The 25,186-nt window shown below is 41.5% G+C and overlaps 1 protein-coding gene across 1 annotated transcript in view; it reads right to left on the reverse strand.

Annotated features, from left to right (window-relative positions):
* Positions 1-12,021: 12,021 nt before the first annotated feature.
* Positions 12,022-25,186, reverse strand: part of LOC137645289 (peptidyl-prolyl cis-trans isomerase G-like) — a 31,351-nt gene continuing 18,186 nt past the window's right edge. The window contains exons 2-4 of the mRNA XM_068378106.1: positions 18,030-19,572; positions 16,807-17,393; positions 12,022-12,171 (exon numbers count right to left, since the gene is read on the reverse strand). Of these exons, the coding sequence (XP_068234207.1) occupies positions 12,022-12,171; positions 16,807-17,393; positions 18,030-19,572 (2,280 nt within the window). The remainder of the gene's footprint in view (positions 12,172-16,806; positions 17,394-18,029; positions 19,573-25,186) is intronic.

The raw sequence follows: 25,186 nt of genomic DNA on the forward strand, positions 1-25,186 counted from the left end.
CAGTAATGGATGATATGGATCGTTCCTTACCTAGTTGAGACTTGTGTAGGATCCGTCACCTCTGGAGACTGTGTCTGGTGACATACTCAGGGACGAAACTAAACATCGTCTTTCGCCCTTCTCAATAATGGGCGATGTCGAAAGAGAGACCATGAAGTTCCTTGACTCATATGGTTGCTGTCCGAGTGTGTAGGAACTTTGTATTCTTAAATCAGAAAATTTGTTGCCTGGTGAAGTGGAACACAAGGAGGTCCCTTTAGGGATCGAAGATTTGAACCATGTTCTGAGAGGAAGGTCTCAATTCAGACTGGGGAAAGGCAAGTTGTAAGTCCGTATGAGTTAGGAAAAGTCTATCGATGAGAGGGTGTCCCTTTCTTTCAGATTGAAGGTGAAGGATCAAGGTTGAGTGATCATCTTTACCTGTCAAAACTGATTAGGGAGTCTTTTCCTCTTGCATTTACTCGAGGATTCCGCTATTGCTGGAATCGAGGTATCGAGTGGAGAGACACTTTCACATGACGCCAACCACACACAAGATACTGCCTGGTAGACTGTTGGTGAAGAATTCCTCAGATATCTAGACAACCTTTTCGCATAGAGGTATTGGGTAGTTTTCAGGCGTACAATCATAGCAAAGCTATAGCTTGTGGTAGGTGTCGAAGTGGGTTGTCTGTTATGTGGAGAGGGTTCTCTTGGAGGCTCTATCAGGAGCTGCAAAAGGTTTGGAGACTTCTGCATAATGCCATAGCAGAGCTAGGAGAGTCCTTGAGAGGTTGACCGATGTTCTAGCCTTGTTGAGTGCCCTTCTCCAGATAAAACAGGGACACGACGTAAACGTCGTTGTTGTACCCACCGTTGTTGCCAGGGAGTCTTGGGGTCTAGGGCTGGTGAGCAACAGTAGCCCGAGATTCAGGAGCATTGCAAACTGACTCCCTAGTTGGAGGACCTCGTAAAGTCGGGACTTTGTTGGCTACATGGCGATCCAAAGTCCATTCGGTATACCTTATCTGAGATGCTGTGCACAGATTGTCGGCGAGCATGTTCTTCCAGTCTGGAATGAAGCGGGCTGATAGCGGTACCGAACGGACTTTGGCCCACCTTAGTGTTTTCACTATTAGATGGGAAGAGGCTACAAGCCAGTTCCTACTTGCTTGTCGATGTGAGTCTCTATGTGGTGTGTCCTCCATCACATCACTGAGTGGTCTGTTAGAAACCAATGAGATTGCTGAAGGACCAGAAAGTTGGCCTTCATCTGTTAAGAGGTTTAAGTGAAGGTACTTTCGGGCTCTGTACAGAGGGCTGAGGTCGTGTGGTGCAGCATTATGGTCCCTCCTTTCTTCTTTTTCTGACTCGAGTCTTCTGGAATGGAAGTCGTTCTTGTTTCGAGAAGGTTTTTGTGGAGATTGGTGTTTAGAAACATTCCCAGATACTCCAGTCTCCTGGGAGGGAAGTAGGGAAGATTTCCATAGGTTTACCCTGATCATTGAATCTTGGTAAAAAGACTTCAGAAGTTCCAGTGTTAATGCAAGGTTGCCACTGAGTCTGGTAAGGTCAGTCAGTCCTCCCGAGAGAGCGGAGACAGAAGCCAATCCTGTGAGACCAGGATGTGTGTAGTGAAAAGACCAAAACACAGTGCCTTGAACTGGTGTTTCTTGTTTGTCTAGTCTGAATCTTCCAACCTTCTTAGATGGATGGTTTGGACCTGTGAGTAAGTGTCCTTTAGGTCCAGTGTGCAAATGAAGACCTGAGGTCTTAGCCCTTGATCGAACTCCAACATGGTGTGGACATCGACCCAAAGGGACAGCTCCTTGGTGATCCTTTTGCATGGAAGATTGTCGACGCGATTCCCAGTGTAAGAATTCTTCTCTGAGAGAGAATTTCTTTAAAAGGAAGGCCACGCTTAGCCTTAACACGCATCCTGATGGGATTGATGCTATTCCTTAGAATAAAATCAATATGGTGAATGTTATTCAATGGTTAACCGTTGAGTATCGTGGTTACTGTGCAGTTGGAGAGTGCTCGCAAGTAGTTCCCTGTTGGCAAGCCATTGATGAGGGTTGTCAAACGTTTACCGATAACTTTAGTGTGATGGCAAACGGCCAGTACCGAGAAGTATGTTGTATAACTTCTGATCTAGGAACTACAGGAAGCGGTTCAATAGTAAGTTCGAGTCACGAACTGCTGGAAAATAAGCGATGACCGATGAATCGGTGGTCTGTGAGCTGATAGTGAGTTCGAGATCAGCAAGCTGATTATGGTCCCACCAGGTTAGTCAGAGATCAGCAAGCTGAAGATGAGCTTGTCAGAGATTAGCGAGCTTAGTTCAATGATCGAAGAAAGATGAGCTGCCCATCGGTGATCTAATGATCAGCAAGCTGATAACTGGTTATTTACTAGCAATCGGTGATTGGAAATGCTACAAATTGAAGATCGTTAGTCATTGGAGGGACTAGAGGTCAAAGATCAGCATTGAGTTAGCAATTGGCGATCTGGTGATCGGCGACCTAGCGATCAGTAAACTGTGAACTAGCCATCAGCAAACAGTAATCTAGAGATCAGTCTGTTGATGCTTTCCTGTTTGCTGGTGGTGGTCTGTCAAGGAAAAAAGAAACTTCAGAAGAGACAGGGACCAAGGAGTCTCCGTTTCGATTCCCTTGTTGGATGGAATCTTCGGGATCTTGAATCCTTCTATGGAGCCTTATTCCTCTTTTCCCGGTGGCAATGTTTATGTGTTTGCGGGGAGGAATGAGGCAATGGTGACCTGTCCAAAATGTTTTATTCCTTTTTACTGACAATTGCGCGAGTGTGTAGGTGAGTCTACAGCGATGACACACAGGATGATGCTGGTGCTTAATATCTTCCTGGAGAGCAAGCAAGCGCTGGTTCTTAGGTAAGAGCTGGTGCATTGGATCTGCGAGCCTTGACTCTTTGGCAAGAGCTGGCGCATGGATCCAGGACTGTAACTGCGCTGGAGGGCGCAGGAAAGTGAGGAAGAGCGCTGGTGTGCAGTAAGGCACTCTACAGTTTTGTGCATTCTCCATTGAATGCACCGAAGCGTGTTACTGGTTGCGAAATAGTGGAAGTATTGGTGCGTACGTGAGAGTACTACGTGGAGACTTGGCGCGTGCGTGCGGAAGACCATCGGAGTCCGCATGTAGAAGACCGTCAGCGCGCGCGGAAGGCTGTGTGCACGCAGTCAAGATTATTAGAGCGAGCATGCGCAAAGGCCATCGGCACAGCGCGTGAGGCCGTCGGTACGCGTGCGCGGTAGACTGTTGGCGCACATGCAGGATACCATCAGCGCCCGCGCTAAAGAAAGTCGGCACGCAGGAGACCGTAGGCGCCCGCGCAGTGGAAGAAAGTCGGCACGCATGGGCGAAACTGTTGCCACGCGCGTGTGCAAGACTATTGGCGTGCGCGCAAGAGTATTGGCGCTTGTGCGCTTGGAAAATCATCGGCTCGCATGCGGGAGACCAGCGGCTTCCGTGCGCAGAAGATCGTCGGCGCACGCAAGAGCATTGGTGCTAGCGCGCATGGAAAATCATCGGCGGGCGCGCAGGAGATCATCGGCGCCTGCACGCGGAAGATCGTCGGCGCGCGCGCACATACAAGACTGTTGGCGAGCGCTTGTAAGACTGCTGCACGCAGAAGACTATTGGCGCGCGCGGGGCAGACCATCGGTACCCGAGCGCGGAAGATCGTCGGCGCTCGCGTGTGTAAGAATGTCGGCAAGCGCGCGCGGGAGACCATTGGTACCCGCGCGCAGAAGATTGTCGGCGCTTGCGCGCGTAAGAATATGGGCTAGCGCTCGCGCGGGAGACCATCCGTACCGGCGGGCGGAAGATCGTCGGCGCTCGCGTGCGTATATAAGAGCGCACGCGCGAGACCATTGGTACCTGCGCGCGGAAGATCATCGGCACTCGCGCGCGTAAGAATGTCTGCGAGCGCGCGCGTAGGAATGTCTGCGAGCGCGCGCGTAGGAATGTCTGCGAGCGAGCGCGTAAGAATGTCTGCGAGCGAGCGCGTAAGAATGTCTGCGAGCGCGCGCGCTGGAGACCACCTATACCCGCGCGAGGAAGATCGTCGGCGCTCACGCGCGTAAGAATGTCGGCGAGCACGTGCGCGAAAGTAGCGCTAGTAGGTTGGCAGGTCAGCTGATAGGATGACCAGTGGCAGGACGATCAGGAACTGGGATGTGCCCTTTAAAAAAAGGCGAGCATCCACCGATGGGGACCGTAAGCAAGTCTGCGTTAGAGTCCAGGACCGAAGTCCTTTGCAGTGCAAGGTTGTGCTGGTAGATCGGTAAGTCAGCTGGCAGGACGATCAGGAACTGGGATGTGCCCTTTGTAAGGGTGAGCATCCTTCGATGGGGACCGTAAAATGTCCGTGTTAGAGTTCAGAACCGAAGTCCAAAGGACTACGTTGCAGCACAAGGTTGCGCTGGTAGATCGGTAGATCAGCTGGCAGGACGATCAGGCTGCACTGGAAGGTCTGCTTGATTCTCCGAAGAGGTGTCTCTATGAGAGGCCTCTCCCGCGAACGAGAGAGGTGAATACTTCGTAGAAGAGACTTGAAGACACCCGTGATGACGCCCCTTAGGGCGGGTGGATCAGCAAGCTGACCTTAGCAGTAGCGATCCTCCAAAGAGGAGTCTCTATGAGTGGAGAGAGGTGAACACTTCGTAGAAGAGACTTGCCAAGACCGCGCCCCGCCCCTGAAGGAAGAGAAACTAAGCAAGGGGGGAGAGAAGTCTGGCCAAAGGGCAGCAACAGCAGTCGGAGATGATGGATTTATTAAGATATGGGAAGTTCTCCCTCTGAATGGAGAAACAACCTCACACCTGGGGAGGAAACCTCCCTCGGAAGGAAGTTGTCCAACCCCTGGAGGCGAACCTCCTTTAGTGTTCTAAGATGATCTGAAGTGCTGGCCATGTTGTCACAGGAGTACTTCTAAGAGAAGGAATGACGCCCATGACGATGTCCTCCAAGGGACGGCAGTGACAGCAGATTCCCCACGCATGAACAGAACAGCTCTGCTTCGTTGGCACTCTTTATTCGAACGAAGAAAAACTGCATAGTTAACTGGGAAAATAAAACTAATTATTTTACAGAAATTCTCTAGGGAGGAACTCCGAAGAGGAACCCCGAGGGAACAACATAAAATAAGAATTAAGTATTGCGCCCTTCCTTCCCCAGACGACATCCACAGGAGAATGGGGGGGGGAGCGGAGTAACTGTAATAAAAACAGAATTATAGTTATTCAAATCAGCTAAGAATATTCACTTATAGTGAGAACCACTGATCCTCCGAAGGGAAGTGTTCCCCACGGAGAAAGCTGAAAAGTTAAAATACAATTAGATTTTCACTAAAAATAATTGAGACAAACAAACGGAAGAGAAAACTAACCCGCGCACGGAAGAGGAGCTTCCCCAATAGTACGATGTTGTATTAAAGGTGAACGACCTCGAGAAGAGAGAGAGACCGTAGTCAATCTTTGAAAGGCCACATTCGCTTCGCTCAGAAGTTTCCCGTAGGAAAAGAGGAAAAGGCAAAGACAATAGTTGAATGAAGAGGGGCCAGGCGATGGCGATTCCCCTGCGGTGGCCGAGTTAATGGAAATATGCCAACGGGAAGACCGATGGACCAGAGAGGGAGTGGTCGTTCCCCACGAAGTGGAACTGTGCTGGCCTTGCTACTACGCAAGTGTCGTTGTCGTATATGTATCACACACACAGCACAAATACTGAAAAGGAAACTTACCACATTTCTAGACACATATATACATACATAAACATGAAGACTGTTTATATATACTATATATACAAGTATAAGAAAAAGTAAGTTAAAAGACAAAAATTAATGGCAGTCCAAAATAGGCAAGGAGGGAGAGAAGAAACAACCGCTCTCGCTCCGAGCCAAAAGTAAAGTAACTAAATCACAGGTGTGTGAATGGGAGTGGTAGCAAGCTATCCCCCCCTACCCCCGCTGTTAACCCTTGCTAAATCTTAATGGCTCGTCATTTCAGCTCTGCCGAAAGTATAATCCCTAATAAATAGCGTGGTTTGTATTCCAGTTACGGAACAAATAAAATTTATAATTAAAAAGAATACCAATGTTATTTAAGGTCATTACTGTGAGAAATATGAAAAAAAAAAATAGAATTACAGAGACTTACCTTGAAGTATATTACAAAAAACTTCCAAACCCAAAATTACAATAATTTTAGTAATTTTATCAGATATAAAATAAGCCTATTGGTGAACTGGACATATTGTAACCTATATTCATCTAAAATCAATATCTAGTTTGTCAGTGTTAGCAACTAAATTGGGTGATACAGTGTCTCAATTGTGCAGCTCCACTAGTGAAGTACTTTATTGAAGGTGCTGACCTTAACAATAAGAATTCCCAGAACATGTATGGTACTAGGTTTTCCAAAAGACTGGGAAATACATTTTTGACAGTAAAAATTGAAAATAGAACCTCTGTCATACTACAAGCCTTGTAGCAGTCTACTGATAAATTTGCTCCCTGCTTTTGTTGAAACTAGGAGGAATCCAATGAATTTCTTCTTCTTAATGAGTTGGTTATAAGAGGATCTTAGGGATGCAGTGGCTTTGAGTGACATGGGTACTGACAACTAAGTATCAGGGCAAGGTCCTACCACTAAGCCATTAGTATTAAGTTTGTAACTCTTAGACGAGTATAGACGACAGAATGCGTTTAACAAAACCATTACAAATATGTTTCCCTGATCTTTCTTTGGAGCCATTACAGGGATTACAGCAGTAAGGGTAAGAAAAATGAACAATATGGAAAGAATTAAAAAAAAAAGATTGCAATGATAAAATATTATGGAACGATAAATAGCAATAATTATACTATTACTTATTACAAGTCTGCCTAGGAAGACCAGTGGGGGGCAGCATGATGAAGACATACTCCTATTAAAGGATGATGGTTTGTATTTGTGCAAGAGCAAATATATCACAGGAGAAAATATGTATCATGCTTTCATTGAGCAAGTACAATTCCACTGTTGAATTTATGTATCATGAAATCATATCATTAGCTTTTAAGGAGTTTTCTTTATTGTCATAATCACCTACAATGAACTTAAAACAGAAGTTTACCTTTTTCACTCTCAACCTAAGATTCATATTTTTATACTTGGAAGGTATATATTCTATTTGATCTTCTTTGTGGAGTTCTACCCGATCCTCTTCAGGATCCTCTTCGTCACTTGATGGTATGACTAACCCATCATCATCGCTCAGATCAAAAAAGCTCTTGGGTTCTGAGCATTTCTGTAATAAAAAAAAAAATGAAGAGAATTATCTTCAAATAATTCCAGTCAATATCACTGGCAAAACCATGCTCTGCATTTACAGTAAAATGGCCTTTTCAGTCTTAATATACAAATTAAAATTAAAAAGAATATTAATGACATTCAAGGTGATTCATGTGAGAAATATTAAAAAATAAATTAGAACTAGAGGTTTATCTTGAAGTATAATACAAAAACTTCTGAGCACAGAATTACAATAATTTTTGTAAATTTATCAGATAAAAAATTAGCCCTACGGGTGTGTTGGATCTAATGTAACCAATATCAAGTTAAAAACAATATCTAGTTTGTCAGTCTCAGTATCTAAATTGGGTGCCGGAAGTGTGTGGCTCCACTGTCACACTACACAATTTGAAACCGTCTGCTAGTAAATTTGATCTTTTCTTCTTGGGTTGCAAGCAGCACAATAGTTTCTTCTTAAAAACTTTGTTATAAGAGGTTCTTGGGATGCAGTGGCTTTGAGTGACATGGGTACTGACTAAGTACACCAGGGCAAGGTCCTGCCATCAGGTTATCAGTAGTAAGTTTATAACTTTAGGACGAGCAAACACGACAGAATTGGTTTAACAAAGCCACTACAAATGTGTTTCCTGTGCACAGATCTTTCCCCGGAGGTATTACTCGAGGGCTGTGGCACCCCTAGCAGCACCAGCCGAACTCGGTTGAGTACCTTGTCAGGCTGGGAGGAACGTAGAGAGGGGAGGTCCCCTTTTTTTGTTTCATTTGTTTGATGTCGGCTACACCCCCAAAATTGGGGGAAGTGCCTTGGTACATGTATGTATATATTACTCGAGGATTACAAAATGAGTAAGGGTAAGAAAAATGAAAACTAGGAAAAATTTTCAAATTGCTCCTACTGTATTAAACTCCTTGATTTGTTGAATTTTACAACTCTTTGATGTAAAACAAATAAGAATTACAGGATTTTATTCTAACAATTAGAATCAATTGTAGTTATCATTTAAATAAAAAGACAAGAGAAATGTAAGAGGAGTCCAACGATATATAATCATGGAACTATAAACAGCAGTCACTCCACTAGTTATTACAAAACTGCCTAGGAAAACCACGGGTCCAAATGAAAAGCTATTGTCAGTAATGTAAAAGTACTAGTGAAGACTAACAGAACTGTTAACAGTATAAAAGGTGCCGATAGCTTAGTTTTATTATGTGACGTTGCATGGTGGGAGAGGGTTTATTGAACTTGCCTTTTTTTATTGCTCGGTCCACAGATTGCTGTGTGGACGACTCGATCTTTCCCTATACATTATGTGCCTCTTTTGCTCCCTTTATTTCCCACATCCATCCATTCCCTTTCTTTCCCAATACAATTTCAGATCCCAAATTTCCTATACTCTCCACCTTGATATTAACATGTTCATGGTCCAGAAAAATCTGTGGCATTATTAATCTAGCTTAGTAATATTCTCTATCTTTGGTGCATCTGATGAACTTGTCTAACTGAACGATCCATAACAGCACTAGTGAGACAAAAGATTAGCCAAAAATTATGACTAACTATTCACAAACAATGAATGCAGATGACACAGAACTGAATCAGGCTTCAAGGGGTTGGGTGTCGTAAATTCGATCGAGGCCTGATGAACGGTCTAGACCTACCCCCTCGAAAGGGTTCCTTCTGCAAGGGAGATTTCGAGGCGGTAGTCGTCACAGTCGAGGGTTTAACCTGCATAGAAGACTGGGCAAGCAAGTCCTTAGTTGACTTCTTTTCCAGCGCGGAGAGAATCTTGGCCACTACTTCTTAGGGAAACAGATGATCCTTGTCAAGAGGAGAAAACAAAAGTGCGGACTTCTGAGGCGAAGCGACTCCTTCCGAAACAAAAGAACACCAGAGCTGTCTTTTCATGAGAGTCCCGAATGCAAAGAGAAGGGCCAGCTCATCGCAACCATCCCGAACTGATTTGTCAGCGCATGACAAAACCCCAAGCCAGTACGATGCCAGATCTTCCTGAAGAGTAGGGCAATCCTCTATTTTCATAGCGAGGGCTCTGATCATCCAGTCCAAGAAACTCATAATTTCTAAAATCTTGAAAATATTCTTTACTGAATGGTCCAACTCGGGCAATGTAAAGAATATTTTAGCTGCTGCAAACTCGGACCTTCTAGTTGCATCCACCAAGCTAGAGAAGTCCCCCTGGGAGGAGGCAGAAACTCCCATAGAGGGGGCTTCTCCGGTTACGTAGAACTTATACCTCTTCTTAATAAGTTTCAACGGAGGATAGGCGAAAGTTGCTTTCCCGAGTTCTCTCTTGACCTTCAACCAATCTTTTATATCACGAAGCGAATGTTTAGCAGCCTTGGAAAGAACGAGGTTTGGGAGAAGAGTATCGAAATTCTTCCTTCTCATCAGGAAGATGGAAGCAGGCGACCTGGGAGCGGCTGCTACGAAGTAATCCGGGTACATGTCGAGAAGGTAGCGTAAAAGTTTCAAATAACACGAGAGAGGGATGGAGTCCGCTTCTAAGTCCTCCTCGTCATCCAAAGAGATAGGCAACAGAGACGGTTCTTGATTCGACTCATTATTCTTCGTACATTGTTTGTTTTCTTTCATCAAGTTAATCAGCTCTTGCAACTGTCGACGTAACAGAATCAGAGTCTCGTCTTCTTGAGTTGAAGTCGAAGCAACTGGGGTCGTGGATTTCGACACCATCGCCACCGGAGGTCTCGTGCCAGTCGAATAATCTGTCGCATGCGAAGTCGAAGGAAAAGTTTCGACAGCTTGATAAGTCAAAGATCTCGACGAACTCAGAATCGGTTGCTCCACAACCGAGTCGAAGGCAGCTGTCGCTGTCGTAATAATACAAGGCGAAGTCCATGTAGCTACACTACATGACGGGCGAGAGATATCTACTTCTCTGTTCCTCTTCACAGGGGGCAGAGACAGCACCTCTTCAGTCGAACGTCTCTTCAACGGACGTGAGACTGAAGAATCACGTCACTTACGATGTCTAACCTGCGACAAATCACTCGACTCTGCCGATAACTGATTACCGAACGACACACCTTTCCAATAGTGTTTAGTCGAATCCTGCTGTCGCACCACAGGATCGATGGAGGAAGCGACTGTCTGTGGGCAAACCCCAACAGTCTCCCTTGGACCTCCGGTATGTCTTTTCCCCGAGGCGGGGAAGCGGGACAGTGACATTCGTCTAGGAGAACTATCGGGACAAACAGCCACCCCCTCAGATTGCACTGCACTGACACTTTTCACTTTACTAGAAGTCTTTCCTATGAAAGACTTTACAGATAAACCTAACTGCCTCACCATATTAGCTAATACATCAAATTTCTTTTCAAATTTAGACTCGAGGCTGGCAATGGTGTCAGGAGAAACTCCACAGGAGCGAAGGAGTTACAGGAGCAGGAGTAGGAGGACTCAAGATTGAAGTCATAATAAGAGGAAAAGGAGAAGGAGTAGGAGCAGGAGCTTCAATAGAAGAAGCTGAAGAAGCTAAACTAGTCTTACTTTCAGCTCTGAGAGCCGCCTTCCTCTTCCTATCCTTAATTATCTTCCCCGAGTGAGAAACGAAAACTTTCCACTGTTGTTCACTCCAATCCTTGCATTCATCACAAGTAGATTCTCTAGAGCACTCACAACCCCTAAACTTAATGCACTTAGTGTGCGAATCATAAATTAATTTAACTAACCTAGTTTTGCACCCTCCGGCGCAAAACCTAACTACCAAAGGACTAGAGTCCGACATCATGTTAAGACCACAAAATTGCAGAAAAGAAATTCAGCTTCAATCCTACAAACAGAGTTGAATACTTCACCGATATTGGAGAGATAATACTTCCCAACAAATGAAGAAAAAAGTCTGCACCGACCACCGATGTTCACCAGAAGCCGGCAGAGAACAAATTGATGTTACCTGGACAGTTGTACCTGTAGTTCCCTCGAGTGGAGGGAGATAACGTCACCTACATCAGCGATGGCTAGCGCCACCGCGGTAGTTTTGAATCTATTGTCTGCCATTTGTAGGGAACCTACAGCTGTATGATTGTTCGGTAAGACACAACAATAAAACTGTCAAGTAGTTTGACATAATTCTGTCCATGCACACACACAGAAATAAATAACTGAACCGACTCAATTGCATAATCTCCTTGGTGGATGTAGTAAGAAGATTTGGCGCGTGACCGAAACATAACACAAATTTGGAAAAAAAAAAAAAAAAAAAAAACGGCTGTTTTAAGGGAACAAATCTCCCCCATTGAAACTTATTTTTGGGTTATTTCAATCTTGTTTTTTGTACCTCAGCCAATTCTCATATTTCAAAAACCATATTAAAAATAATTATATAAGATACTTTTTTATAGAATTGATTTTTTATCAGTCCTTATTTTCTTTATATTTATTGTTTTAAGCTTATTTGGAATGTTTATGAGGATGGCCATTTTCTTAAAATTCCTCCTATACATATTTAAGATACAAGATTTCCCATATTTTCTTATGTAGGCCTAAATGGTAAATATTTGTCATAAACAAAATAAGGAATAAGGTTTCTATTTTTCTCAGTTTATAAACCATTCTGCAGCCCTCAAACACAACTTGAAGCATATAGCTATATGAAAATTTGGAAAGATGCATTGAAATAGTCGTAATGATTATAAAACCCTGCAGTAATCTATATTTAGTAAAATCATTTTTATTAGAGAATAGAAGAATATAGAGGATTGAAACTTATAACAACCTTAAAATTAATGATAAAACTGTATATTACCATGGATGATGTTCCTGTTGCAATAGAGTCCGTATTAACGTTAGTTTCCAGAAGTGGTGGCTCAGGCTCCTTGTTACACTGGAAAAAACAAATGTTTAAATCAGACTACGACAAAAACACAACTGTAAACATTTTAAACTAAAACTGTAACTATGACTTGTTCCGAATTCAGAAAATTTCAATGCTTGCCTAAATCAACCAATAACCATACTTATTGAAATTTATTGATTTTTCATTTTTTCTATTCAATATAGAATGGCTTTTTATAAATCAGATAAATAATCGACCGAAGTAAATGGTTTAAACAAATCATACTGTAATTCTTTAATATTTTAAATTTTCATTCATGTGTTACTTATAGCCTTTTAAGCAAAATGTGTTATCCATCTTAATTGGAGCAAGAACAGCTTGGTCGGTATAAATAGTGAAGCAACTGCTTCTTGGAAGGAGCTAGAATTAGTCAATCATTGAGATACCTCAACAGATGTACTATGTTTAATTGGGCTCAAGATGAGATCAGAGTAATCACTTTTGTGCACACTTGAGGAGTGGCAGACAGTCTGAAGCACAGGCTTTTCAAGTAGTGCACTACTCCCTCAAAGATGGAGATACTTTTGCAGGACTGATGAACAGGTAATTGAAAATATGAGTCTTTTAGGTCCACTGAAAGATGAAGTCTTCCTTTCTGATAGCAACCGAGTTTGATGAACAAGCGGGTTCAGGGACAAAAGGTCGTGACTGGGATCCAGGCCCCTGTCGATTTCTCCACCAAGAAGAGTCAACTGTAGAAACCTACAAAACAGTCTTGAATAGTTACATGCAAATTGTTTTCCTTTATTATTTGTGCCTCCACCATCAAGGACAGAGTTTTCCAAGATTTTGGAGAGTACCTCTGGAAGTCAATAAGGGTGTAATTGAGGGGAGAACAAAGATTTACTAAGGGCAGGGGTTACCCATTCTAAAAAAAAAAAAACTTCTACTACCCATGGCTCTACTACATGCTGCTGTCATATTGGCCAACGACATGACAGGAAATCTTCACAATACTGGCACCTGGAGTGGACTAACAATTTCAGTCTTCTCTTCCTCCCTTCTTACCTCTACTAACCCTCCCAAATTGGCCAAGTTAGGCACAAAATGTGGAGCATTATCAGCACTTTCCTTATAAAAATATGCACCTGGAGGTCTTAATTTGACTTTGGAAGCAGCTAGTGCTTCCTTCAAAGCCAATCTTGAAGGTGTGAGAGAGAGGAGGTCTCATCGCTGCTGTCTTTGAAGGGCCTGGACCTCTGAAGGTAACTTCACAATAGATGAGGGAATTTTAGCTAGCCTTCCTCCACCTCTCCATCTTCGCATCTACGTCCTCTTGAGGAGAGAGAAATATATTCTCAAGCACCAGGGAGTTCAACTTGCTTGTAAATTCAGAAAACGGCCACACTCCACTTCATTAGGACCCAGTTGGTTTGCTAACACGTGTTCAAGATCACTGCCCATGATCCAGACACAATCAACTTACTGTACTTTGCTAATGTTTCAGTATTTGACAAATCTGAGTAGTGGTGAAGTAGGTAACTATACCAAAGCACAGGCCAATCTGCGTAAAAGCCAGTAGGAAGGCCATGGAAGAGGAGGTTTACATAACAGCAGTCAAAAGCTAAGAAGACTGCATCCTTTGTTTAGTCTCTACATGCAAGCTCCCTAATGCAGACACTATGGGATTGATAACAAAGTACACAGAGTAACTTCCTCTGGCACACAGAATCTATTCTGTTGAGTGTGTGCTAGAAACGATCTTGCTCTATTGGCTAGACTGGTGTGAATTCTCAGGCTAGGAGATCCAACAATTCATTATGTCCAAGGATTTGCAAGCCCTTTCTGACCATGGTAACTCAAGTGAGGTCTTTGATTTTTGAAGGGCGCTGATATGCCGATCAATGCTCCTTAAACACATTTTCCCAACATCCACAGTAGCCTCTAAAAACATTTATAAACGAGCATTTGTTTTATGGATATTCTGCTTTCGCCGGTGCTGGACCGGGGTCGGGCAACCAGAAAAGACTTCTCTCTCAATCATGTTCACTTTGAACAGGACCAGCATAAAAATAGTCCACATAAGCTCAAAAGCAGATATATGCCCAAGTAAACTGCCAACTTGCCTGTCCATATTATTACTAGCTAAGCTACATTCCTAGCTGGAAAAGAAGGTTGCTATAAGCCCTTGGGCTCTGAAAGGGATAATAGCACAGCGAGGATAGGAAATACTTTGATACTGTGCCTGAGTGTACCTTCAAACAAGAGAAATTTAATCGAGCCAGTAAAAGACCATGGTACAGAGGTTTTGACACCATCCATGGCTGAAGAACAATAGCTTGATTTTGGCGTTTCATTCCCTATAAGCACTGCTTACCATAGCTAGAGTCTCTTCTACCCTTGAGTGAAGAAGAATTTTTCGGTTATCTTGGTGCAGTCAGGCATATGATGAAAAAAGATAATGTGTAAAGAAAATGTCAGACTATTTTATGTATGTGTAGGAAAAGGAGATACGAGCAGTAACAAGAAAGTGATCCAGTATGAAAAAAATCTGACCAGTCAAAGGATCCACTAACTTTTTGGTGGTACTATCTAATCACGCCATTCACCATTCTGAAGTCGTAAAATTCTCTATTATTATTATTATAAGCTAGGCTACAATCAACAAAGACTTTGGGATTCTCACCTTTATTCATGGTTGTGTAAGATCTACTGCATTTTAGTGTTTTTGTTATCATGCATACCCACACGGCCCTCATTAGCCACGGGCGACATTCCCTATACTAGGCATTAGTCCAGTCCCCCAGCTTAGAAATGAAGCAATCTTTGCATCTTACCCGACCACCAAATACCAGCATCCACAATCAAATTAAATAAAATTAAAAATTCTCTGAGATGTAGATATGTCACTCTACCCTGCTGCCTCCAAATATACCAGCCATGCAAGTGGTTGAGAGCTGCTGTTTGGTAAAATCCTATCACAAAATGCTACCTAAAATCCCACTTAATTACTTCCATAAAATATATAATTACCTGAAAATGTCTCAATTCCTATAAAACATTCTCTTGCTTTGTTAGATATTTCCCAAATTCCTCTATGATTTACTTGCAATTCACAGATCTTGGGAAATTCCTGAACATCGATCCCTCTGATCGCATTTGTAACTCTGATGGCCCTAGGCACGATGATAAACAAGATTTATTTTCTTTTGTTATTTCCATCTTTATTTTCTCAACTATCATCTCTACAAAATAATATTTTCATGTCTTAGATGTATATTTTATATTATCAATGTCCATTGTTTTTGTGAGTAAAAGTTAGCCTACTGTAGTTATCTTAATCTATTGGCATTGCATGCAGTATCTGGCATTAAGAGTGAATTGTGCATTTCCTATTTCAAAGCCCATGAAATACCCAAAACCAGAATTATCCAGTTCAAAGATCAATGAAAGCCCATGTCACACGCAAGGTAGGAGACCCGAAGAACAAACAACTTAAAAATGTACTTAATTCTGGTCCATAGTAACCCTAAAGTCCCCTGCAAGAGGATCGCCACCAGCCCAGAAATTCTTGACTCTGGTGCAGAGGAAAGTGAAGAACTTGTACCCCCTTCCCTTGTCACATTTTGTTCCTATTTCATCTGTTATTATTTGTAAACTTCTCTTGTAGTGTACTTCCTTATTTCCTTTCCTCACAGGGCTACTTTTCCTGTTGGAGCCGTTGGACTTATAGCATCCTGCTTTCCCAACTAGGGTTGTGGCTAAGCAAGTAATAAGAAGAAGAAGAAGAAGAAGAAGAAGAAGAAGAAGAAGAAGAAGAAGAAGAAGAAGAAGAAGAAGAAGAAGAAGAATGATCGATCAGTCTGATACCCTGGAATCCTAGTCATGTTACAGTACTCTGCATGGTTTTGTGGAAGGATCAGCAATGTACCAAATCCTCTCCCTCGGGAAGGCGTTGAGGCAAGAGGTACAGACAAGCCAGCTACCAGTCACCAATCTTGCAAGAGGGGAGGCCTGAACATTATCAATCAGGATACAGAGCCCTTCTCTATGCCTCTCTTGCCCAGTTGTGTTCCCGGGTCCCTTTAATGACTCCTCTGCGAGCATGAACATTGCTACCTGCACTAACTTCAAAGGATACCCTTTGGGAGATCTGCTAAAGGCTTTGAGTCCTCCGAGTGGCCCTCTTGCTCTTGCGAGCAATGAGAACCTTCCTTTTATGTGCAATTGTGAAGAAGGTAGATAAGGATTCCTGTCGTCCACCCTTTACAACAGACTACCTGGCAAACAACAGTTATCCATGATCACCTAGACCGTCACAGGCACCATTCTCACCACTCTTACGATCTCCATTCTCACAAACACCTCCTTGAGTGCAATCTCTACCATTTGTACTAACCTCTCCAAGCAGATGATCGTCATGCATCATATCCCCGCGTTTTAGGTCTCCAAAGGAAAAGAATCTTCATACTCAACGTATAAGTAATATGAACCAATGACTATATTCATCAAAATTATTGTTTTTTACAAAAGATTTATAAGTAATGTGACCCAAAGGTAAGAGCCATCAAAATGACATTTTTACATATGCTATTAATAAAGCATGTGGTGATTTAATATCTATGTCATAAAAAATTTTTACGGTATAAAGATAAAAAAAAAAAAAACTCATAATTACAATACCTGGCTTAGTTGTCTTCTGCGTATCTTGGCCCACATTCTTACTATGTGCAATGAAGGATGCCATGAGCCTACAGCTTGTGGAAACTTAAAGACAGGCAATAACTTGATTTGTAAATCATCATCAGAACCTTCATTATTGTGTAACGACTCTTCCTGGACTGCTTGTGTCTCTTCTGCAACACAGTCTTCATGATTTGCTTCTAGAGTGGGAAAATCATTCAATTCTCTTTCATGTAGTAGCACTGGGTTAGTATCCTCGTCAAAACTTATTTTCCTTTTGTTAAACAATCTTTTAGGTCTCCCGACCTTTTTTAGTCTTATTATTCTAGGCCTTCCACGACCACGTCTAATATTTTCTGATTCACTGATATCAAAGACATTAGATGGCCCTGGTTTTTCAATAGTGTCCATACTTTTATCTAATAACTCCTTTATTCTATCTTTAGAGATCTCGAGTGAGTTGGATTTTTTTGAACTTTGTGTTTTCTTTGTTTTTGTATTGTCTTCCTGTTTTCCTATTTTTGTAGTGAATTCCTGTGATATATATGTTTCTTTTGCTTTTCTACTCGATATTTTGGGCCTTAAACCTGTTTGTTTTGATTTTATCAGGCCATCGTGTTTTTCTGTTCTATGCAAGGAAGCTTTTTTTGGCCTTCCACGTGTATTTTTTATCTGGCCATCTTGTTTTTCTGTTCTATGCAAGGAGGCTTTTTTTGGCCTTCCACAGGGATTTTTTGTCTGGCCATCTTTTTTTTCTGTTCTACACAAGGAGGCTTTTTTTGGCCTTCCACGGGGATTTTTTGTCTGGCCATCTTTTTTTTCTGTTCTACACAAGGAGGCTTTTTTTGGCCTTCCACAGGGATTTTTTGTCTGGCCATCTTTTTTTTCTGTTCTACACAAGGAGGCTTTTTTTGGCATTCCACGGGGATTTTTTGTCTGGCCATCTTTTTTTTCTGTTCTACACAAGGCTTTTTTTGGCCTTCCACGGGGATTTTTTGTCAGGCCATCTTTTCTTTCTGTTCTACACAAGGAGGCTTTTTTTGGCCTTCCACGGGGATTTTTTGTCTGGCCATCTTTTTTTTCTGTTCTACACAAGGAGGCTTTTTTTGGCCTTCCACGGGGATTTTTTGTCTGGCCATCTTTTTTTTCTGTTCTACACAAGGAGGCTTTTTTTGGCCTTCCCCGATGATTTTTTATCTGGCCATCATGTTTTTCTGTTCTACACAAGGAGGCTTTTTTTGGCCTTCCCCATGGATTCTTTATATGGCCATCATGTTTTTCTGTTCTACACAAGGAGGCTTTTTTTGGCCTTCCCCGTGGATTCTTTATCTGGCCATCATGTTTTTCTGTTCTACACAAGGAGGCTTTTTTTGGCCTTCCCCGTGGATTCTTTATATGGCCATCATGTTTTTCTGTTCTACACAAGGAGGCTTTTTTTGGCCTTCCCCGTGGATTCTTTATATGGCCATCATGTTTTTCTGTTCTACACAAGGAGGCTTTTTTTGGCCTTCCCCGTGGATTCTTTATCTGGCCATCATGTTTTTCTGTTCTACACAAGGAGGCTTTTTTTGGCCTTCCCCGTGGATTCTTTATCTGGCCATCATGTTTTTCTGTTCTACACAAGGAGGCTTTTTTTGGCCTTCCCCGTGGATTCTTTATATGGCCATCATGTTTTTCTGTTCTACACAAGGAGGCTTTTTTTGGCCTTCCCCGTGGATTCTTTATATGGCCATCATGTTTTTCTGTTCTACACAAGGAGGCTTTTTTAGGCCTTCCCCGCGGATTTTTTATCTGGCCATCATGTCTATTCTTTCTGATAAACTTCTGTGGTTTTCCAGGAGACTTTATCTTATTGTTTCTTATCCCAATTACTGTGGACTTTTTCCATCTATTATTTTTTTCCTTTTCTTGTGATTCACCCTCTATTCTAGATTGTTGGGGCCTATCTTGGATTCTCTTTTCTCTAAATCTATTAAATGTTTCCCAATTCCCTTCCTTTCTCATATTTTTCCTCTTTTCAAACCTACTTTGGATTTCTACCCTTGCATACTTCAAAGGCTTTCCGTCCTTTTCGTTGCATTCTTTTTCCGAGCAAATAATACCAACTTGAATTCCGTCATTCAACTCCTTTAAGACATAATCGTCAGATAGTCCTAACTCTCGTTTGCGTTTAGGAAGAGTCTTTTCAATCTCTCCTTGAATAGAATCTTCACATACAACATTACTGTTGTTTCTCAATGAGTCCACTGGTGTCATTTTTTCATAACTTTCTACATTTTGAGTTTCATTAACAGAGCACTTCTTTTTAACTGGCTGGTTATGACTTTGATCAATAGAGCTTTTCCTCTTAACTGGCTGATTAACCTTTTGACTTTCATTAACAGAGCACTTCTTTTCAAGTGGCTGGTTAAGACTTTCATCAATAGAGCTTTTCCTCTTAACTGGCTGATTAACCTTTCGACTTTCATTAACAGAGCAATTCTTTTTAAGTGGCTGGTTAAGACTTTCATCAATAGAGCTTTTCCTCTTAACTGGCTGATTAACCTTTTGACTTTCATTAACAGAGAACTTCTTTTTAACTGGCTGGTTAAGACTTTCATCAATAGAGCATTTCCTCTTCACTGGCTGGTTAATGTGACGAGCCACAAATGCAAGTGCAATTGGAGATAGTCCAAATAAATCTTGCATTTGATCTGTAGAACTTATGTATGGAGAATCCTTTACAATTTGATCTTCTTCACACCTATCACGCGAAATATGTCCCAACTGAAAAGAAAATTAACAATGTTACAGACTTAATACTATATATACACATAATAATAAATCAAATTCTCTAATCAATTTATATTTTTCCTAACAATGCAAACCTGAGACCTTTAATAGGAGTATGACTTCAGTGAGGCTATAAATAGCCATTAAGTGTTTAATGAGGCCAGGGTGGGGGAACCTCCAACAGGTAACGCTCACAATCCCTTTGACCTTTGGCCTAGGAGTAGTGAGGTGGTTGAGGAGTGTAGTATAATAACGTTCATAAGTGACGATACAGTGCATTTTAATTTTTGGACAAACTGCCAAACTCGAAAGCAACATCTGACAAATACAGCCGCTCAGGCATCAAGTTCCCGTAAAGTCGGTGATTCAGAGGGGCATGTTATCTTTCAAATTATCATATGGCTTACTTGTAATTTCAGGTTGGTATTTTCTACTGAAAAAAAAATATTAAAAGGGGAAAACTAAATCGTAAAAATCATATTTGTGGTTTCATTTTTCAAGCACTCATTAAGAATTAAATCTCAAAACTAGATCTATTGGCCTGCAAATTTTATTTTAGACAAAGAGCTTACTTGACTTGCCTAGGATAATTATTGATGAAAATATATTGTTATTTAACTAAATGATGAAGGATAAAATGAATAAAAACAGGATAATCTACTTATCAATGATGTGATTATCCTGCTTTCAAATAGTGCATTGGGACTGTCCTTTTCTAGGCTAATACTTGAGGTCATTGTCTTCGTTAAAAACCTTGATCCACATGAATATTGTTGTCTGACATATATAATATACGGCTATTTTCAATGCGGAAGACATGATTTCTAGGCATCTCTATTATGAGTGTATAGTTACTGAAGTTTTTTGTCTTTCAGCTTTAAAATTTATGTTGCCCATAAATGAAGGACATCAAATAACTCCTGATGCTCCATCATCTTAACGTCAGCTAAGCGAGAAGTACTCTGAATACTGAATGTCATCGTATGTTATCTGACAAGTTGCAGCAGTTTCCACAGCTTTTCAAGCATGTCAGACCTCCAAAGTCCGGGAGGTAAATTTTCTCCTGCTGTTATTGCTTAGGAAGCTTGCCTGTGAATGGTACACACATACAGTGAACCCTCGCTACTTCGCGGTTCGACCATCGCGGATTCACCACTTCGCGGGTTTTTTCCATAACCCATATATATATACATATCGCAGATTTTCCGGAAATTTCGAAAATACCGCGAAATCTGAAGACCCCCAAATACGATATTTTGTTACCAGTAATTCCATTAATACTGTAATTAGTAATATCTGCTCTTACTGATTGTTCATTGCATTACATATGATATATAATTAAGCACAGAAAGAAATAAAACACGAAAAGAGAATGTGATCATACGTTAATACAGTACTGTATACAGTACGTAGTAAAATTAAATCGAACATGAAACGCAAATCAGATGCAGTCATACCATATTAGAATGGTGTAAGGCTGCTGATGGCTACTATACTACAAATGTAATGGATGTGCATCTTTTCCATGATTCTTTTGTATGTATACGTACGTAGTACTGCATCCAATAATATTCTTTGTTGCAAAAATCACATATCGAATAAGCGTACGAGAGAGAGAGAGAGAGAGAGAGAGAGAGAGAGAGAGAGAGAGAGAGAGAGAGAGAGAGAGACACATCCTACAAAAGAATAAAATAGCATACGTAAAGCTATTACGTGTATTATTATTGTTATTATTATTATTATTGTTGTTGTTGTTAATAAAATTATTATTGTTATTATTATTATCATTATTACTATTATTATTACTGTATTATTATCATATGATAATTCAGTACTGTATACAGTACGTAATAAAATTAAATCGAACATGAAACGCAAATCAGATGCAGTCATACAATATTAGAATGGTGTAAGGCTGCTGATGGCTACTACTGTACTACAAATGTAATGGATGTGCTTCTTTTCCATGAATCTTTTGTATGTATACGTACGTAGTACTGCATCCAATAATATTCTTGGTTGCAAAAATCACATTTCGAATAAGCATACGAGAGAGAGAGAGAGAGAGAGAGAGAGAGAGAGAGAGAGAGAGAGAGAGAGACACACACACACACATCCTACAAAAGAATAAAATAGCATACGTAAAGCTATTATTATTATTGTTATTATTATTATTATTGTTGTTGTTGTTAATAAAATTATGATTGTTATTATTATTATCATTATTATTATTATTATTACAGTACTGTACTGTATTATTATCATTATTTATTATTATTATTATTAATACTGTACGTACAGTATGCGCGGGGTATCTTGTACTTTGAGTTGGTAACCTACGCATCATATACTGTAAGACGGGTTGTGATTGGTTCAAGCGCTGATAGATGACAAATCAGAACTCAAGTTTTGTTATCTAGCCTGTGATTGGTGTTTTGCCCGCATTTCCAGCTTCCAGCATCTAGGTTCTCGCGGGCCCGGGTCGTCCACTTTCTCTTACCGCGTATCGCTGAGTAGACGTTCTTAAGTTTGTGAAGTTTAATCTGTGCTGTGTGCGACCTTTTTAAGTTGAACTTTTTGTCAAATCCTACTGTACAATGCCTCCCAAGCGTTCTGCTTCTACTAAGGCTGGTAGTGAGCCTAAACGCCACCGAAGGATAATGACGATTGCTGAGAAGGTTACACTTTTCGATATGTTAAAAGACGGTAGAAGCTACGCGGCCGCAGCGCGCCATTTTGGAATCAACGAATCTACTGTTCGCTATATCAAGAAGGATGAATGAACATTAGAAAGACGGCTGCAATCACCTTTAGCAGATCAGCGAAGCGAGTCGTTACAACGCGTAATAAAACGATCGTACGCATGGAAGGTGCTTTAGCTGTGTGGATTGCCGACTGCCGGAAGAAGAACATAGCCTTGGATACGAACACCATCCGAACAAAGGCTTTTTGAGCTTGTATCAGAATTTTGCTGCAAAGGAACCTCAAGACGACGATGGCAACCATGCTGAAGAAGATGATGATGCAGATGATCCTCAACCAGGGACATCCACTGATCCCCAGCCTCAGAAACAACGTTTTTCCGCCAGCAAAGGATGGTTCGCGAAGTTTCAGAAACGCTTCGCCCTGAAAAGCGTTTCCCTGCATGGCGAGGCTGCTTCGGCTGACACTGCCGCTGCTGAAACTTACGTGAACCAGACGTTCAAGAATATTATCGCCGAAGGTGGATACAAGCCGGAACAAGTCTTTAATCTGGATGAGACCGGCTTGTTTTGGAAGAGAATGCCGTCGCGAACTTTCCTGTTCAAAGAGGAAGCCAAAGCCTCTGGCTTTAAAGCATTCAAGGATCGCGTTACCCTCGTGATGTGTGGCAATGCTGCTGGATTTTTGCTTAAGCCGGGGCTTATTTATAAGTAAAAAATCCTCGCGCTTTGAAAAATAAAAACAAGAATCTCCTTCCCATGTACTGGATGCATAATCCAAAAGCATGGATTACGAAGATGCTGACCTCCAACTGGTTCCACCAGTGTTTCATCCCGCAACTCAGTGAATATCTCGTAGAGAAGGGCTTGCCATTCAAGATCCTTCTCCTTATGGATAACGCTGGTGGACACGCAACTGACCTGTCGCGTGAGGGCGTTCAGGTTGAGTTCCTGCCACCCAACACCACGTCATTAATTCAACCGATGGACCAGGGGGTTATCAGGGCGTTCAAGGCCCTCTACACGAAGAATACCTTGGCGGACCTCGTTGCTTGTGTGGATGCTGCCGAAGAGGATGAGGATGAAGATTTTAACTTGAAGGCGTACTGGCGGCAGTACACTATAGCCACGTGCCTGAAGAATATTCAGAAGGCACTTCAAGAGATGAAACCTGCAACTGTGAATGCGAGCTAGAAGAAGTTGTGGCCCGAGATTGTTTACGACGACGAGGGATTTACACCTGCTGAAATCCAACACTCTGCAGTACGCAAATCTGTGCAGTTGGCTGCCATAATTGGAGGTGACGGGTTTGGCGACATGACGACTGAAGACGTCGACGAGTTGTTGGACTGCCATTCCCAGCCCCTAACTGACGCAGACCTCGAAGACCTGACGAAATCGGCAAACGAAGAAGAGAGTGAAACCCAGGAAGAGACCCAAGAAAATATCGAAGAAACGGGCTTAACACTAGAACGGCTTGCCAAGGTCTGCAACCATATAAAGGAGGTGAAAGAAATGTTGCAAGCGTGGGACGAGGATATGGTTCGGTCGATGCAATTCTGTAACAAGGTTGATGACATAATGACTCCCTACAAGATGCTCTTAGATCGAAAAAAGAAGCAGCGGCAACAACTTCCGATCACAATGTTCTTCCAGCCTCGCAAAAAAGAGCCAGTTCCTTCTGCTACTATGCCTTTGGAAGAAATTGAAGAAGTTGAAGAGTTGTCCCAGGAAAAGACACCTCCGTCTGAAGAGACGTAAAATACTACCTGGCTGCACAGTAGAACACGTCATCAGCTTCATCATCATCATTTCTACTGTGTAGCAAATTCATCGCCATCATCATTCAAGTTTTTCTTGAACTTCTTTCGTGGTGAGTACAGTAACAATCTTTATTTTTTACTTTAATATTCTAACATTCTAATATTTGTGCCTGTTTTATAGTTTACAACTGTATGCATTAAGTTAAAGGGAAGGTTTTAAAAGTCTACATGTTGTAACCTATCGTATTTTTTTTTTTTAAATTTACATTTACGTACGTAAAACAATCTCTCTCTCTCTCTCTCTCTCTCTCTCTCTCTCTCTCTCTCTCTCTCTCTCTCTCTCTCGTAAATTGTTTTCCTGCTTTGCTACGTACAGTATGTACTGTATGATTTTATATAGATACAGTAAATTATATTTGTACTAATAACATATTTTGTAAATGCTTTTACCGTAAATATCATTATTTATCACTTTCATCATGCCCTTATAATGCCTTCTTTGTTCTGAGCATGGTTGTTTACTGAGCGTACAGTACTTTATGACGCCGTCGTTTCAGGCAGCGTCATAAAGAAAAACATTTCATTTGGAAGTCCTAAGAAAAATAAAGTAAAACATTGGTAATAAAAAAATCAACATACTGTATAATCAATATAATCGATGCAAAAACTAACCTATACATATATGTGTACACTAAATAAGTTTGTTTCTTCATTATGATCAGAGATGAACGTAAACAAAACATTGGTTGCCCTTTTTTATCGTGCTTTTTAGGTGTTTAGGAAACGCATGATATAAAATCGCCTTTAATATTTGTGCCTGTTTTAGTTTAGGGTGCTGTAGTACATGCATTAAGTGTTCTGTACATTAAAGGGTAGTTTGTTAACAGTACTACGTACAAGGGAAAGTTTTAAAAGTCCGAATATACATGTTAAATAAATAGGTAAATATGATGTCACTACTTCGCGGATTTTCACCTATCGCGGCCGGGTCTGGAACCTATCTACCGCGATAAACGAGGGTTCACTGTACATACATATACCAATGCACTTCCTCCAATTTAGGGGGGTAACCGACATCAAACAAATAAAACAAAAACGGGGACATTTCCTCTCTATGTTCCTCCCAGCCTGGCAAGGGACTCA

This window comes from Palaemon carinicauda, chromosome 8 (assembly GCF_036898095.1).
Source record: "Palaemon carinicauda isolate YSFRI2023 chromosome 8, ASM3689809v2, whole genome shotgun sequence".
NCBI classification, from domain to species: Eukaryota; Metazoa; Arthropoda; class Malacostraca; order Decapoda; family Palaemonidae; genus Palaemon; species Palaemon carinicauda.